Here is an 18355-nt window from a genome sequence, read left to right as displayed (position 1 = left end):
AGTCAGACAGCCAACAGCTTCCACTGCTGGCATGCTGTGTGTACCGAACTGGAGGGTCTCTAAAACCAAGCCTTGAACAGGCAGGTAAATACAGTGTTTTGTTTTCATTTCCCTTGTAGAAAACTGACGGGGCCAGGATGCCAGATTCCATCGAGCCACCCCGACCACCCAACCCAAAGAGTTCATAGTTTTCATTCTAATTTCAGGAAAAGGTACCAACTTTGTGTTGCTCGGAAGTTAGGCCAACCTGGGGTGGCCTCCTGTCTTTGACCCTCAACACTTTCAAGCCCTTAGATTTTTGTGGCCCTGGCTGGGAGAGAGAGTAAGTAAGCCTCCTGATGTGTCTGGACCCGGCAGAGGTCGGCAAACAGTGGCTTCTGAGCCACGTGCTGCTCTCTTGGTAGAAACATGTGGCTCTGAAGTAAAATTGAAGATTTGCAAAGGATCGTATTCAGATAACGGTGATTTCATTTGTTTGTAAAAAGGTATTTATGGCTCTTGAATCATTTGTAAGTTGTGTGAGGGACAGGATTGGCTCTTCTATCTCAAAAGTCTGATGACCCCTGGTCTAGGCTGCTGCCTACCCCAAAGCACACCAAAAAACCCACTACCATTGAATGCATTCTGTCAAGTCCCATAGCGACCCTGTCTAGGATTTCCAAAGCTATACATCTTTACAGGAGCCGAATCGCCTCATCTTTCCTCCCAAGGACCAGCTGGTGAGCTTGAACAGGCACTGAGCAGGTACTTTATCAATGGAAGCTCTTAAGATTCATGCCCCTAGTTTCATCACTAACTAGCAGTGTGGCTTGTCTTACAGTGAAAAGAGTAATCCAGTGGAAGAGGTTCATTCAACCATCGATTTAGGAAACTCCTTTCCAACTCTGGGCTTCAGTTCTTTGACCAGGTTGAATGAACCAAACCAGTGTTTTCACTCATGGTTCTATATCACAACCACCCAGAAGCTTGTTAAAAACATGTCTCCTGGAGATTCAGGTTCAGCGCATTTAAGGTTGGTATGGGAGCCCTGGTGACACAGTGGGTATGCGTCGGGCTACTAACTCCAAGGTCAGTTTAAAACTCCCAGGAACCCCTGGGGAGAAAGATGGGGCTTTCTGCTCTTGTAAACTGTTAGTCTTGGAAAACTCTAAGGAGCAGTTCTACCCTGTCCTATAGGGTCTCTATGAGGCCGCATCCACTCGATGACTGTGAGTTTGGTTTCTTTAAGGTTGGTATTAGGGTTTACATTTTATAAAGCTTACCCTAAGAGAATGAGTCAGCATATGTGGTATGTACAAGAATAGAATACTACTCATGAATGAAGAAGATCAAACTATTAATGCAGCACACAAAATAAATCTAGAAAAATAATGCTGACACAAAAGACTACGTGTGTCTCCTCCACCTGTGTGGGGTCAAAGGACAGCAGCCCTGCTCCCTGATGGGGAGTGTCAGAATAGAGGTTGCCGCGGAGAGATGGGGATGGGTGCTGCCCAGAAAGGGAACTTTCAGGAGTGAAGGGATGTTCCTCTTTGAATAGCAATTGAACTATGGAATGGTAGGTTGTCTGGATTAGCTCCTAATAAAATGGTTTGGGGGGAAAAGAAAAAGAAATGTTCTTCATTTCTAACTGAATATGGGGTTCTATAGTATACAGATGTTAAAATTGATTATACTGGGTACTTACATTTTAGGCATCTGACTTTATGTAAATCCTATCTGAACAAAATGCTGTTATCATAGGCAGAAAGTACCCCAGAAAATCCTGGTGCACAGCTGGGTTTAAAGTTCCTGGACAAGATGATGTATAAGATGCCTCCAGTTCGGAGATCCCCTCACAGAGGGGTTTAGGAGAGGAGACGGGTCAGTCAGGGTGCGATGTAGTACCGACGAAGAACACAGCTTTCCCCCAGATCCTGGATGCTTCCTCCCCCCAACTACCATGATCCGAATTCTACCTTGCAGGGCTGGATAGAGCAGAGGTTGTACACTGGTGCATATGGGAGCTGGAGGCACAGGGAATCCAGGGTGGACAATACCTTCAGGACCAGGGGTGTGAGGGGCGATGCTGGGAGAGTGGAGGGTGAGTGGGTTGGAAAGGGGGAACTGATTACAAGGATCCACATGTGACCTCCTCCCTGGAAGATGGACGGCAGAGAAGGCGGGGGAAGGGAGACTCCGGATAGGGCAAGATATGACAAAATAACAATCTGTGGATTATCAAGGGCTCATGAGGGAGGGGGAGCAGGGAGGGGCGGGGGAAAGAGGACCTGATGCAGAGGGCTTAAGTGGAGAGCAAATGCTTTGAGAGTGATTAGGGCAAAAAATGTACAGATGTGCTTTATAAAATTGATGTATGTATATGTGTAGATTAAGATAAGAGTTGTATGAGCCCCTAATAAAATGTAAAAAAAGAAAGAAAATTATTAGGGCAAAGAATGTACAGATATGCTTTATACAATTGATGTATGTATATGCATGGATTGTGATAAGAGTTGTATGAGCCCCTAATAAAATGTTTACAAAAAAGAGTTGTATCAGCCCCAATAAAAAGATTTATTTAAAAGAATTTAAAAAAAAAAAAGAATGTAACTGGGAATGAAACTCCAAAATCTATGTACTTACAAAAAAGAAAAAGAAAAAAAAAGATGCCTCCAGTGTTCTAAAGCCCTATGATCGTATCCCACCTCAACTCTCTCGCCACTTTTACCCACCCATTAGATTCTCTTAATTTACGTTCCTTGACCAAAAATAAGAACAAGAATGTTAAAGAAAGCCAGAGTCCTAAGCCTATCAGAACACTCAGCAGCCATATAAAGGAGGTGACCTGAGAGTTTTCCAGTTGTCCTTTGTCAGGACAAAAGCCAGGTTTTTAAAAAAACTCACTGCCGTGGGGTCAATACTGACGCGCAGAGACCCCATAGCGCAGACTAGACTAGAACCGCCTCTGTGGGCCTCTGAGCCTCTAATTCATTGTGGGCATAGAGAGCCTCATCTTTCTCCCTCAGAGTGCCTGATGGTTTCAAACCTCAGCCCTTGTGGCTTGCGATACAACGCGGAACCCATTATGCCCCAGGGCTCCTTGAGGCCAGGGATGCGACATGGAATTACCACCAAATCAGACTTGGACCCAACAAAGCTGAGCGTTTCGGGTTGTTGGGTTTCTTCTCTACTTCTTTGTCCAGCCATCAAAGGTAGCGCCTGCTTTGTGCCACGCATTTCTTGATGTTAAGGGTAGCCCAAGGCCCACCCTCGTGTAGTTTCATTTCTATGAGGGACAGACACCAGACCAGAGGTCAACAAAACCACTACAAATTGTCATCGAGGTTATGAATGAACTTGAGGGATAGATAGGCTACAGAGGCATCGAGGAAGGACACTTTTATTTTATTTTCTTTAATCATTTTATTGGGGGCTCATACAACTGTTATCACAATCCATACATACATCACTTGTATAAAGCGCATTTGTACATTCGTTACCTTCATCATTCTCAAAACATTTGCTCTCCACATAAGCCCCTGGCATCAGCTCCTCATTTTTCCCCCTCCCTCTCTGTTCCCCCTCCCTCATGAATCCTTGATCATTTATAAATTATTATTTTGTCATATCATACACTGTCCGACGTCTCCCTTCACCTACTTTTCTGCTGTCCGTCCCCCAGGGAGGAGGTTATATGTAGATCCCTGTAATCAGTTCCCATTTTCCACCCCACCCTCCCTGGACCCTCCCGGTATCGCCACTCTCACCACTGGTCCTGAAGGGATCATCTGCCCTGGATTCCCTGTGTTTCCAGTGAGGAAGGACACTTTCAGATAGAGTGGCTTAAGAAGGTGATATTTGAGCAAACCCCCAAAGAATGTTAATGATTCAACCATGTGAGGCGCTGAGGGAGTCATGCTCAAGGCCAGAGAACGAACACTGAGGGCCAAGGACACAGCAGGGGTAAAGTCCCTGAGAAAGGAGTACATATTTCTGGAATAGAATGATTAGGAGGGAAAGTCCTATCAGATGAGGTCAGAAAAGTGACAGAGCTCCCTAAGAAACTCACATTTTATTTCCAGAATAGTGGAAGCAGTTCTCGGGTGGGGTAAGTGGGAAGTGATAGGATTCCTCCGGGGGAAATACCTCAGTCCTTGCTTCACCGATGCCTGGTTTGTGATCCAAGCGAGGTTTATCAAGGATAGAAGTTTCAGGTTTTACAGTTAAGAACACCGGCATCCTCGGGGCACTTCACAGCCACACATGGAGACCTGAGGCCAGAGAAGCCGCAGCTCGGCAGAGAGAGTGTGATCTCCTGGTCCAGGCTTTCTTTTGGGGAGGGGGGTGTCTTGCACTGGGAGGCGTGGTCGACGGTGCTGGTTGACCCCACTGGCTGAATTAAGCCCACCTGGCCCAGATTGGGGCCCTCCCAAGTGTCCTGACTTCCGGTTTCAAAGGCCTGACTAATGACTTGAGTTGGGTTCCCAGGAGGCAAGTTGGGTGGGAATCACTTTGGCTGCTACAGGAAGAATGGGAGCAACAGGACAAGAGCCAAGGCAGGGGTGTCACTTCGGAGACCTGTGTCATCCTAACAACAGCAATGATGACGGACGGCGTGGCTAGGCCTTTGGTTAGTGACTCAGCGGCAGTTCTGAACCTCTAGGACTGCGTTCCCCAAAGAAACCCCAACTTCAGATGGTGGATTTGTCATGCGCAGTGGACCTCGTTTGACTTTTTAGTGTTTGCCCCACTCGTCACAGATGAGACTGATTAGAGGATTTCTCACAATGTTGGGTTCAGTCCCAGAAGCGCCTCAGGCCCCTTTACAAGGAGCCAGTGTTGAGACGTCAACCAAATGGATGACTGGGGCATCCCCAGCCTCCTTTCCTCGGTTCTGTTTCTTTCTTAGGGTGTCTTCTTCCCAGGCTCAGAGAATCAGCTTTCCTAAATCAGAATCTTGCCCAATGTTCTCTAGACCTTTCTATCTTTACTTCTCTTGCTCCTGCCCTCCTCAGAGCTCTGCTTTTATGCACGAAAATAGAAAACCTCCGGAAGCAGGAATTTTCCAGCCCAATCATGACTAAGCATTTTACACCCTTTCCCTAGTGCATGCTTCACGTGATGACTGCTTCATCACCCAGCTCGCTACTCAGAGGGAGAGATTTTGAGGCACTCTGCCCCATTTTGTAAACTATCCCAACTCTGCCTTCCCCTTGAATTCAGGCTTAGCAGGGAGAGGTGGTCTGAAGAAGAGCAATCTTTGAAGATGACATTGCTTATTGCAGACCTCCGTGGCTCGACTCAGCAAGTAGGGTAGGTTTGAACCCTAAAGCAGGGGGGCTCACACTTTTTCAGCAGGCGAGCTACTGATAAAATGATCAAGTCAAAATGATCCACCAACTGCAACAATGCTAAACATATATTTATTTTTATTTATTTATTACATTTATTCATAACTGCATTGAGAATTCTTTATATGTATAATGTATGCTTATGTACCTTGCATAAACGCATGAGTCCATATTGCACAACACAACACAATGAACTATGTACGTTTTGGGTCATGACCTGCGTTGACTCTGATAACTTGCACTGAATAGAATGAGCCAGGGATGCCTAGTCCGGACAGTAGCTGCTGACAGCCAGCCTCAAGCACACTTCCACATGACCGTCAGTCATGGTGGAACAGTACTGGGACTTCATGATCTTTATGTGGGAAAAGGCTGACTCACATCAATAAGCAGAGCCGAACAATGCAGTCAAGGAGGTAGCGCATTGTCTCATGTTTGGGTACTTTCCCTCTGCGAGTAAGTTCCAGACCTGTTCCTGCGCGTGGACTTCAGCTGAAGGTCGACTTGTAGTGTCAACATCTCCCATTCCGTATGAAAATGGTATGTTTTAGTCTTCATACTGGGTCCAGCTCCCCCACTCATTTTAATACCCTTTCTTACGTTTAAGATAAAAAAAAAACAAGGTCTAAAAATTGGCGATAACTTAGCTTGTCAGTTTTGCTGCACTTAGCACAGTGGTTTGCTCATGCGTTTGACACCTAAGACTGCATCTGATTGGCTGCACTGTATATCAGTTAAGTGACGGGATTGATGATAGGCTTACATCTATTTTTTTAATGCCATGTGATCTACCCACACTGCATTTGCGATCGACTATTAGATCACGATCGACGTATTGAGCACCCCTGCCCTGAAGAGTTTCCCTAAGAACCTCATAAGCTAACAATCCAGGGCACCTCTTCTGGTCGCTGATGGCATGTAGGCAGAGGGGGGGAAGACAAGAGCCCAGTGACAAAACCAAGAACCATGGATCCGGAGGGGACAGGACTTAATGTGCAGGCTCCTGAAAGGAATGGGAGGAATTGGAGAAAGATCGGGATGGAGATGGCATTCTGACAAGGTGACAAGGTGAAAGAAACTTTTTTTTTTCACTGCAAAGAACAACTTTATTGTACATGTCGTTATCCATGAGTGTTTGTCATCACCGGAAAGCTGCTGGGCCATCACACAAACACAGACCGTTTATATTCACATTCCACTCTCCACTAGCAAAAAGAACCGTCCTCATTTACGTAAGTGAAGATTAACACAATGATGAAAATCTATGACTGGATGATTTCTAGGCAGCAATGTGTTAGATGTATTTTTAATCACCTTTTATCTGAGGGGTTGTATGTAAAACAAAGCGATCACTGAGAAGTTCCAGGTCTTCAAAGTTTTAAACGCACAGGTAGATAGCGAGAGTTCCAGGCAATAAGATGTTTACGAAGCATCTTCCATATCCACGTCCTCTTGTAATTTCCGCACCATTTTGTCCTCCAGCTGCTTTCCTTTGCCTGCCAGGTGCCCGGAGAAGATGGATGTTTTGCTTAACTTCTTTGATGTCCTGAACTTTCTGTAGCTCTTTATTTTTCTTTAACTTGTTCGTTGCGTATGTGGCCTGGCGCTTCTGCTTGATTTCTTCAACCTTCTGCATTGCATCAATAGTTTTACTCCATAGCTCTCGCTTGGTTCGGTTGACAGGTTCGGTTCTACGCTTTTCAAATTCAAATGAGTTATCCACTAAGCTCTTTACCAGCGGCTTTCCAGAAGGCCTTGGTCCACCTGACCTCGCGAGGATTTCGCTTCTTAAAGTTTTTATGACATTTGGATTTACAAAATCGGAACACCTTGCAGTCATTGTGCACGAACATCATGCCGTGGCCGGGGTGGATGGGCCCCGAACAGAAGTAATACTTCTCTATACGCATGTTGAACCCGCCTGGAAGCTACGCGGCCCGACGCGGACCTTGAGAGGCTGAAAGAAACTCTTGTTTGCAAACTGGAAACTAACAATTCTGCTCATATCTTCTCCCCTGTTTCCACCACCCCCACCGTGGGACTAGAACACAGGCCTGGTCTGACAAGAGCAGATTTGGGTTGCTGGTGCTACATTTCCCTTCCCACCTCTCTCAACCTACACAAGCTCCAGGCCACTTAGGAATCAGCAACCCTGTGCTCTTGGGGAACAGTGAGCCGTGCTGTGCTCTGGGCAAAGAAGGTCGCCCTTGCCTGAAGGACCAACCCCCAGCCTTGGCTTGGGTCCCCACTCTTTGAAAGTCTCTGAACCCATAATCAATATTGCAGAGCCCTGATCTACTACAGGAACCAGGGACAGGCCAGAGTACAATCCATCTTGTTTCCCCTTTTTTAAAAATGTTGAGACTATATTTAGGTACAAAAAGTTTCACATACTCTTTATCCAGAATTACCTGTATTTATTAGTTTTCTTTTAAAAATAAGTCAATAAATAACAGATAAAGTGAAGTACCTTTGACACCCTATGCCATCCCACAGGTCTCTTTCTTGGTTCTTACCTCCTTATTGATCATTCTTCTCTCCCTTTTTTTCTTCCTCCCCCTTGCCTGTTTCTTTTTCCCACCTCTCTTAAACTCTAAAATCCAGTGCACTTAATATTTTAGATGCCCCCTTCAAAGACTAATCCAAGTTGTTATTTATTTCATTATAACTCTGGATTGATTTAGGGGTGCATCAATTGAAGCAGGTTCCACCCCAGAGGACTCTTTTATTTTTCATATTTGATTTTTAAATGGTCTGTGATGACATTTCCAAAGTTTTAAAGATATTTTTAAGTGACTCGAAACATTAGAATAAATTTATAGTGACTTGCAATATTAAAATAAATTTATGGAGACCTGCAACATTAAAATAAATTGATGATCTCTCCAGATTACAACTTTGAGGAAAAAACAATCAACTGGCTATGTCAATTCTGGCATGTCAGCTAAAAATAGAAAACACTTTTTAAATGATAAAATCCCATTATTTAGACCACACTCTTTTTTTTTTTTGGTTACTATTCTTTCCAACTTGGCTGCAAATAATCTTGTTTTATTCCAGAAATCAAATATATTCTCAGAGGGCAAATACTTGCCACTAAAATGAATGTTTCACTCCAAACGTTGCATTTCTCCTGAGACAGTGGTGCTCGTTTGGAATCACAGCGAGTCAGAGGTAGAGAGAAAGTTAAAAATTAATCCAAATCCTTTCTCACACAGGTCCAGAAAGCAAGTCACTTGCCTGAAGTTACACAGGGAACTGATAGGCAGAGGAATGGACTTCAACAGGAAGGGATTGGTCCCTCAATACCAGGCATTTTAGCATGAAGGTGGGGGGAGGTTACTTGAATCCCTCCTTGTGGGATGTAGCAGACATGTGTAATGTTGGTCAAGCTGCTGAAAGGGAAGGCCGGGGGTGGGAGGATCAGGAGCCACACGATTGCATTCCTCTTCTCTCCTGCAAGACCTTAAGGCTAGTGAGTGGCTCTCCTGCACTACTGCCGTCCAGTCAATGCTGACTCACAGCGACCCTATCGGGCAAAGCAGAACTGCCCCTTTGAGTTTCTGAAACTGTAACTGTGTATGAAAGTAGAAAGCCTCATCTTTCTCCCCAGGAGCGCCAGGTGGTTTCCAACTGCCCACCTTGAGGATCACAGGCCAACTCATAACCAGTTCGTCACCAGGGTGGAGTAGGCCCCCCTAATTCTTGAGATCCCAGGTTTTCCCTGGACCAGAGAGAACAAGGATATGGAAGACGAAACATAGGGGTCGGACACTCAGGGAAGATGAAGATGCTGCTGACGCCTGAACCAAGGCTACGGCAGACCCAGTCCACAAGCCAAGGAGGACATCCGCTCTGGGTTTGTCTGCGTCCATCAAAACCCAGTTGGCAGGAAAAATAAAGCCAATCCCTTACTTCACTCCCCTGCTATTCACTTCCTTTGGGGATAAGAATGTAGCGCAGCAGTTCTCAACCGGTGGGTTGCCACCCCTTTGGGATGCACGACCCTTTCACAGGGGTTGCCCGATTCATAACAGTAGCAAAATGACAGTGATGAAGTAGCAACGACAATAATTTTATGGCTGGGGGATCACCGCAACATGAGGAACTGTATGAAAGGGCCTCGGCCTTAGGAAGGTTGAGAAGCACGGATGTAGCACATGCCACAAGTTACATGATTGGACCAAAAGAGTCATCCATCCACGTATCTTTCCCACTGAGCCATATTACTTTTTTTAAAAACATTTTATTAGGGGCTCATACAACTCTTATCACAATCCATGCATACACATACATCAATTGTATAAAGCATATCTGTACATTCTTTGCCCTAATAATTTTCTTTCTTTTTTTTTTCCTTTTCTTTTTTTACATTTTATTAGGGGCTCATACAACTCTTATCTTAATCCACACACATACATACATCAATTGTATAAAGCACATCTGTACATTCTTTGCCCTAATCACTCTCAAAGCATTTGCTCTCCATTTAAGCCCTCTGCATCAGGTCCTCTTTCCCCCCCCCTCCCTCCCCACTCTCCCTCCCTCATGAGCCCTTGATAATCCACAGATTTTTATTTTGTCATATCTTGCCCTATCCGGAGTCTCCCTTCCCCTGCCTTCTCTGCCGTCCATCTCCCAGGGAGGAGGTCACATGTGGATCCTTGTAATCAGTTCCCCCTTTCCAACCCACTCACCCTCCACTCTCCCAGCATCACCCCTCACACCCCTGGTCCTGAAGGTATCGTCTACCCTGGATTCCCTGTGCCTCCAGCTCCTATATGCACCAGTGTACAACCTCTGCCCTATCCAGTCCTGCAAGGTAGAATTCGGATCATGGTAGTTGGGGGGAGGAAGCATCCAGGATCTGGGGGAAAGCTGTGTTCTTCATCGGTGCTACAGAGCCATATTACTTTTATTGTCTTATTCTCTGCACCTTAGTGACTATAGCCTCTACTGGGGCCTCTCTTCAACTCTGTCCATACTTCCGGTCTCCTGGGGCCAGTGATTTAAAAACAAGCAAACAAACAGAAACAGTACCCCACGATGAGCACCAAAAGCCAGGGGCATGCATTCTCCTCTCCAGCATTCCTCCCGTCCTCTCCCATCTCTTATGTTCTCCCTTCACCTGCCATTGTTCTTCTCTAGGACCAGCGAGGTGGCGGGCGCCAGTAGATCCTAAGCTGGACTGGTCCTCTGGACCTACTGGGGCACTTTGAATGGAGCCAGACCACTAGCCAGAGCAACATAGCTCGGTACCACTGCCCCCACCTTCCCTGTCCCACGCAGGCCTCCTGGGATGGACGTCACACGCCTGCTCCTGGCCACTCTGCTGGTCTGCCTGTGCTTCCTCGCCACCCACGGCCACCTGGCACTGGAGGAGAAACCCAGAGACGACAGAAGCATGAGGAATAACGCCTCCATGAACCTGTCAGATTGTCCTTCTGTCTCCATTGTGGGTAAGCAGCCTGGCCTGGGCCTGGCTTCTGGGCTCTGGCCTGTTGGAAGAGGCCTCCGGAAATCTGCCCTGCACTCCCGGATCCACTGCATCTCAATAGTGATCAATGAAGGTGAATGCACCCCTCCTGCTCATTCCATGAAGTAATCTGGGAGGGGGGGTGGCGGATAAAATGCTCCTTAGCTCAGGGGGTTTGGGAAAATCTGACACTTCACTGCCACCCGTCAGACCTGCAGATTAGGAATTCTGAGGAAGCCTGCCATGCCGGTGCTCAGTGAACTTGGTCTAACCTAGCGTTTCTGCAACTTCCTGAATTGCAGAGGTCCCGTCAAAAGGCATACACTTTAGGAAATGCTGCAGAACGCGAGAAGGTTTGAAAGAGGTCCTGGGGGCAGCGGGGAGAGTGGAATGACAAGATAATGCAAACATGGGATGACCCAGTCTCTGTCATGCCAGGGCAGAGAATGGGTGCTCAGAGGAAAGCATTTAGGAGCATGTCAGGCTGGTGTTAAAGGGCTTCACTTGATAACAGGAACCAGAGCAAACGTACTCCTACGTGCTGGGCCCTGTGCTCCGCGCTTTAGGCAGATCACCTCATTTCATCTTCAGGTAACCCTGTGAAGTGAGCATGATTTTGCTTCCTGTTTCACAATTGAGGGAATTGAAGCTGGGAAAGTTAAGTAACTCAGACGAGACCCCCTCGGTTCTTTTGTGTCAGAGCCGGAATTCAAAGCCAGGTGTTGGGCTCTTGAACCTAAGCTCAAAGGAACATCCCTCCATGCCTTGCCTCTCACTGGAAAACAGAGGTAATTCTAGAGCTAGCAGGGAAGTGAGGGGAAGGGGGAAAGGGGTGCATTCACCTCCATCGATCACTATTGAGATGCCAGACTTTGTCTGCATACACAGACCTCCTGTACCATCAGGAGAACACCTTACCAGGTCAGGTCAGTCTAACAGTTCTCCTTGTGCAAACGAGGAAGCAGCGTCTCAAAGAGCTGCTGCAGGTTACCCAAGGCCACACAACTGTCCGTCAGAGCAGGTCTGCCTGCTTTCAAAGACTGAAAGATGGAAAAAGCAGCCGTGCGGGAAGTGCCTCTCCGTGTGAGACACCATGTTCAGGGCCTCACCACGGTCTTGCCCTTGCCAGGAATGGTGGCTAAAGGAGGGGCATGTAAAGGGATCCGAGGTGCTCTTTGGATCGCCTTCTTCAGAAAGCTGCTGGGCTGGCAGTCCTGGGCTCCAAGTCAGCATCTCAATGTGACTCAGCCAGCCAACCCCCACTCCTCCACCCGTCCTCTGACTTCCCACATCCCCTCCTCTCCTCCAGCTCAGGGCCCCCAGCAACATCTGGTTTGTTTATTCTGTTTCTCTTTGAAGCGCTGAACAAGAAATCCAAACGGATCAGCAGGAAAGAAGCTGAAAAGATGAAGAGCTTGTCTAAGGTAGTCCTGGGGGTTTCCTTGTGGTAGCAGCATAGTGTTTTTATAGAGAAAGAGAATCCTGGTGACACAGTGGTTAAGAACGCTGCTGTTAATGGAAAGGTCAGAAGTTCAAGCCCACCAACAGTCACTCCCCAGGAGAACGACTTGACAGTCTGCTTCCAAAAAGATTACACCCTTGAAAACGGTATGGGGCAGCTCTTCTCTGTCCTGTAATGTTACTGTGAGTCAGAATTCCTTCAACAGCAGTAGGGTAAAAAGGAGAGCGCCCTCAAAGCTCCAGTTAATAACTAAATGGAAAATGGTCTAAGTCTGCATTAGGTCTAGGTCGACCTTAACAAAAGATGCTGAAAGTAACCTGAAGGCTTCCTGGTGTAAGAGTTCTAGGTCAGACCCCACTTAGAAGCCTGGAAGGCTGAGGGTGACTGAACAAAATAGCCGCAGGGAGTTTAAGGGAATTTGGGGTTGGTTAAGAGCCAGCAAGCTATTTACTTAGGCATTGATAACCACCAAACTCATTCCCATCGAGTCGACTTCCAGCTCACAGCCAACCTATAGGATAGAGTAGAACTGCCTCTTTGGGTTTCCAAGACTGTATGTAACTCTTTACAGAAGTAGAAAGCCTCCTCTTTCTCCTGCTAGATAGCTGGTGGTTTCAAACTGCTGGCCTTGCGGTTAGCAGCCCAACGTGACAAGAGGTCTTCGAGAGACTAGGGGCTTAGGGAGCCACCAGCATGAAAGTCCCTGGGCAAGTGAAGGGAGGGGAACGTGCATGTCCGTCGATGATGCCTTTCTGCAGCAAGGTGGATTCGAGAGCTTCCAAGGATAGCAGCATCCTTGGCTCCATGTCACTGTCGTAAGGATCCCTTGTGGCATAGCGGGTTACGTGCTGGTCTGCTAACTGTGCAAGGTCAGCAGTTCGAAACCACTAGCCACTCTGCAGGAGAAAGATGAAGCTTGCTATACTCGTAAACTTGATGATAGCGAGTGTGTTTGATTTCTTTTATTAGGGCTAGCAGATATTAAGTGTGGCTTTTGGAGGTCAGACCCTCTTATTAGGCAGGCTTTAAGTGGCTAAAAGTCTGCATGGTGGGGTTATTTTTTAAAACAGTTGGACGTGTGCACATTTGAGTTTGGCATGGGTGAGCACTTTGGGGCTAATAGGTCTCTGTATGCTGAGAAGAAAGTAAGCAATTTGGGCTAACAGAGGCCTGAAAAAAATCCTTTAGAGCACATAATGGCTTACGTGCTAAAAAGTGTCCTCGTGTACTAGCCAGGCCCCTGCCTAAAAGTTCATCTTTATCCATTCATGCCGTGTTTCCCAATCAGTAACATCACAGCTACAGCCACAATTTTTGCCATATCTGAGTTTCATCTATTTAATATGTAAACCTAAAAGTAAACCTGAGAGGAATTACTGAGAGGTGAATTATGGGTAAACATGATAGTGGGTCAGGAGGAAAGAAAAAGGAAAGAATAAGAAGTAAAAATTATATATAGGTATAAATATGAATATATATATATGTAAATATATAAAGAGGTGCATTTGTGTGTGTGTGTATATGTAAATACAATAAGGAAGCATACATACTTTGGGTCTCTATTTAAATCTTACCTCAGTACAAGAATAGTTCATTCTAATAATGTGGCAATGTATGATACTCACTTTCCTGACACGATAGCTAAAGACAAAATGGGTGTATAAGCAAATGTGGTGAACAAAGCTGATGGTGCCCGGCTATTGAAAGATATAGCATCTGGGGTCTTAAAGGCTTAAAGTTAAACAAGCAGCCATCTAGTAGGGAAGCAACAAAGCCCACATGGAAGAAGCACACCAGCCTGTGTGATCATGAGGTGTCAACAGGAATAGGTATCAGAAATTTTAAAATAAGCAATCAAATTGACATAAAGGAGCATAGACAAAATAGAGACCCCAAACCCACCAGTAAGACAATTGGACAGTCCCTCACAGAAGGGCCACAGAGAAGGGATGATATATCCAGGGTGCAGTATAGCACTGATGAAATGCATAACTATCCTCTCGTTCTTTAATATTTCCTTCCCCTACTATTATGGTCTTAGTTTTACCTCATTAATCTTGTGAGACCTGTATATGTTCATTTGTATAATTAAGATCATTTGATGCATGAAATCCAAAATAGACAAACCCTTCAGAAATAGTAATGGGAGCAATGATACCCTGAGGGTACAGGAAGGGGTGGGGGAAGAGGGGAAAGGGGAAATCGATAGCAATGATGACTGTATAACCCCACTTGAGGGGAACAAACAACAGGATTGCAGGTGAATGGATACATTTGATGATGTAAGATACAGCAAAATAATAATGATAATATATAATAATAAGAACTCCTAGGGGGTAGGGTGTTGGAGGAAGGGGATAAAAGAGAGCTAATATCAAAGAATTCAAGAAGAAAGATAATGTTTTGAAAATGATGGTGACAACAATTGTACAATTATACTGAATCTAATTGAAGGACGGATTGTTATAATATCCATAAGAGCATCCAATAAAATGATTTTTAAAAGTAAGCCTGTGCAAGGTTTGCAGTTTGAAATCACCAGCCTCTCTATAGGCAAAATAGGAGGCTTTCCACTCCTGTAAAAAGTTAGTCTCAGACACAGTCACTGCGAGTCAAAATTGTCTCCACAGTAGTGAGTTGCATTGAGCTGGATGATGTGGCCTGCCAAAGGCTCTAAAGCTGAAGCCCGCTCTGTGCGTATTGAAAGGCAGATTGGCAAGTGTGGGAGACACACTAATGTTTTTTTTTACATTTTATTAGGGGCTCATACAACTCTTATCACAATCCACACATATACATACACCAGTTGTATAAAGCACATCCTGTACATTCTTTGCCCTAATCACTCTCAAAGCATTTGCTCTCCACTTAAGCCCTCTGCATCAGGTTCTCTTTTTTTTCCCCTCCCTCCCTGCTCCCCCTCCCTCATGAGCCCTTGATAATCCACAGATTGTTATTTTGTCATATCTTGCCCTATCCAGAGTCTCCCTTCCCCCCTTCTCTGCCATCCATCTCCCAGGGAGGAGGTCACATGTGGATCCTTTTAATCAGTTGACACACTAATGATTTGATGGCATCACGCTAGGCCTTTTGAATTGAAAGAGACTGAAAAATGAAACTTGATTCCCTATGTGATTCAAGTTTATTTAGTATGCACATACAACCTAAAATCATAACAGTACCCTTCAGGATAAAGGCATGGTTTAAATAGACACATTATTTCTATTTCGTCTGCCTCAGTTTCCTAGATGAACTGTAATCAGAACCGGGAGCCCTGAAAAGGGGACTTGACCCTTTGAAGAAGCTTGAACAAGTCCCTGGGGCTGCTTCTCAGCCTAGAAAGTGAACAAGTAGATCCGATGATTGACACAGATACATTCCACATGAGGAATCAAAGTGTGGGACTGAGACAGACCCCTGGTGTTACAGTGGCTACATGCTCAATAGCTCAGTGATTAGAGCCCCCAGCTGGGGAGGAGAAAGAGGTGGCCGTCTGCTTCTGAAGTTGTCACAGCCCAGTGGGACTGTTTTACAAGGCCACTGTGCTTGGAAGCAGTTCCGTGACAGTGGGCTTGCTTCTTAACGAGACAGAGCCCTGGAGGTACAGGGGTTATAGCTTTGTGAAAGAACAGTACAAAATACTCCAGAGTAGCAATGTCCAATAGAAATACAATGTGAGCCACATACATACTTTAAGGTTTCTATTAGCTACATTAAACAAGATAAAGGAAAAAGTGCAATTGACTTTAAAAATACATTTTATGTAGTCTGGTACCTAAAATGTTACCACTTCCACATGTAATCACTATTAAAATTTTACTAATGAAATATTTTACATTCCCTTTTTCATAGGAACCCTTCAGAATAGGATACATGTTTTATATGATCAAACAAACCAACACAATCACGGCCACCAAGCCAATGCCAGCTCATATATGACCCTCCAGGACTGGCCCTATGGATTTCCAAGGTTGTGAATCTTGGTTGTGAACCACCAACCATGTGGCTTACAGCCCAAGGCTAACCCACTATGCCACCAGAGATCCCTGATCCACTTCCTCAAAAACTCAGGGCCAAGTTCATTCCAACACATAGCCACCCCATAGGGCAGGAGAGAACCGCCCGGTGAGTTTCTGAGACGTCGCTCTTTCTGGGACTAGAAAGCCTTTCTCCCTCCAAGCGACTGGTGGTTTCCAACTGCGGATTTTGTATCGAGCGGCCCAACGCATGACCGCTATGCCGCCTCGCCTCCTTTGATACACTCACAGCACCTCTTCATTCTGACCATGCTACTTTGCAGCCGTAGTCCTGCCAAAATAATAATGTTGCGTTTAAGGGGAGGGGGCTAACATTGCTCCCATATTGAAATGAAATGAATTTGCAAATGCAGTATTCCTCCCGTGGCCAGTGGACCCATCGAATCTGGCTGCAAATCACTTGGCGTGCAGGTGTGTGTCCTGAGGCTGCCTGTAGTGGGCAGCAGAGCCAAGGAGAGGGGGTATCGCATGAAGCTGCAGCACTAATGCCTTCGTTGTGTTCCATGCAGAGGGCCCCGGGAGGGCAAGAGGAAGTGATGGGGGTCACACCACAGGGGACCTGAAGGCTAAGGTAGTATGTACTTCGTTCTGACAGCACAGGAAACCCCCCTGAGGGCCTTTAAACAAGGGTGGGATGCCAACCCATGTCTTCTTAGAAGTGTCTTTAGTGCGTTGGAGGATGGGCTGCAGGGGGTACCCACCAGCACCATGTGGCAAATGATAAAAGCCGGAGGCCTAGCTCATGGGGTAGCAGAGGAAGTGAAAAGATGGGTAGAATTCAGATCTAGGGTGAAGGCAGGGCCGACAGGCATTTTTTTGTTTTGTTTTTCAAAATAATTTTATCAGGGGCTCGTACAACTCTTATCACAATCCATCCATACATTCAAACACATTTGTATATTTGTTGCCATCATCATCTCAAAACATTTGCTTTCTACTTGAGCCCTTGCTATCAGCTCATTTTCCCCTCCTTCCCCACCCCCCCATGAACCCTTGAAACGTATAAATTATTATTTTGTCATGTCTTACACTGTCCCACGTCTCCCTTCACCCACTTTTCTGTTGTCTGTCCCCAGGGAGGGGGGTATATGTAGATCCTTGTCCGCGGTTCCCCCTTTCTCCCCACCTTCCCTCACCCTGCCAGAGTAGACAGGACAGAGAGGAAGGAGAAGGCACAGACTGTCATGGAAAGCCATGAGACTCAACAACGAATTCCCAGGGGCGAAAAGAGGACCCAGAGGAGGCCATTTAAGTTTGGGTGGGCTTGCAGGCAGGGTGGGGCAGGATAAGGAAGCAGGCCGGGCGGCTGGACGCCCGACAGGCATGGACCTAGCGGGCAGTGGGCATTTGGGTGGACTGTCCGGGCGGGAGCCTCCTAACTGGAGGAGTGTGCAGGCAACGTTGGGGGCAAGTGGGGCAGGCGTGGCCTGCTCCGGCAGCCCTGGCATTTCCCCCGCAGAAAAAGGCGTCCACAGCTGGCTCGCCCGTGGGCTGCGTGGCCACCCGTGACAGCTGCAAGCCGCCGGCGCCCGCCTGCTGCGACCGGTGCGCCATCTGCCAGTGCCGCTTCTTCCGCAGCGTGTGCACCTGCCGCGTGTTCAACCGCTTCTGCTGAGCGCCCGCTGGGGCGCTTCGAGCCCGGGGCTCCCGGGCCCCCCGGGGAGGGTGGGGAAGGGTCCCTCCGCGTTGGGGCGGAGCTTCCAGGAGGCGGGGCTTCCTGGAGGCTGGCTTCAGTGACCATCTAAAAATAAATGTGAGCTGCTCCCATTTCGGCGGCTGTTTCTTCCAAGGACGCAAAAGATGCTTTTTCTTTCTCTTCACCGATACCCCTCCCCCGCCGGAGGGTCCCACGTTCAGAGCACCCACGATCTGCCCGGAGCAGGGGAAACCCGGCCATCCAGTGCCCTCCAGGTCATCTGGGGGCGGGGGGGGGGCGGGGGTGAATCTTGCAGGCGGGGGGCGCTGCTGCCTCCTACCTTTAAACCTGAGAACACCCGCGAACGCCTCCCCAACCAGGAATGTCCTCACCTCTGAGCCCTCCTAACTC

General features: G+C 46.8%; 1 protein-coding gene and 1 pseudogene across 1 annotated transcript in view; one reads left to right on the top strand and one right to left on the bottom strand.

Annotated features, from left to right (window-relative positions):
• Positions 1-18094, top strand: part of ASIP (agouti signaling protein) — a 32702-nt gene extending 14608 nt beyond the window's left edge. Inside the window, exons 2-4 of the mRNA XM_075527786.1 lie at positions 10623-10792; positions 12169-12233; positions 17768-18094. Coding sequence (XP_075383901.1) covers positions 10633-10792; positions 12169-12233; positions 17768-17923 — 381 coding nt within the window. The 5' untranslated portion in view covers positions 10623-10632 and the 3' untranslated portion in view covers positions 17924-18094. The remainder of the gene's footprint in view (positions 1-10622; positions 10793-12168; positions 12234-17767) is intronic.
• Positions 6756-7243, bottom strand: LOC142422519 (putative ribosome biogenesis protein RLP24 pseudogene; annotated as a pseudogene).
• Positions 18095-18355: the final 261 nt, after the last annotated feature.

Source organism: Tenrec ecaudatus, chromosome 12 (assembly GCF_050624435.1).
Source record: "Tenrec ecaudatus isolate mTenEca1 chromosome 12, mTenEca1.hap1, whole genome shotgun sequence".
NCBI lineage: Eukaryota > Metazoa > Chordata > Mammalia > Afrosoricida > Tenrecidae > Tenrec > Tenrec ecaudatus.
The sequence above is the reverse complement of the archived record's forward strand: the minus strand, read 5'-3'. Positions and strand labels throughout refer to the sequence as shown.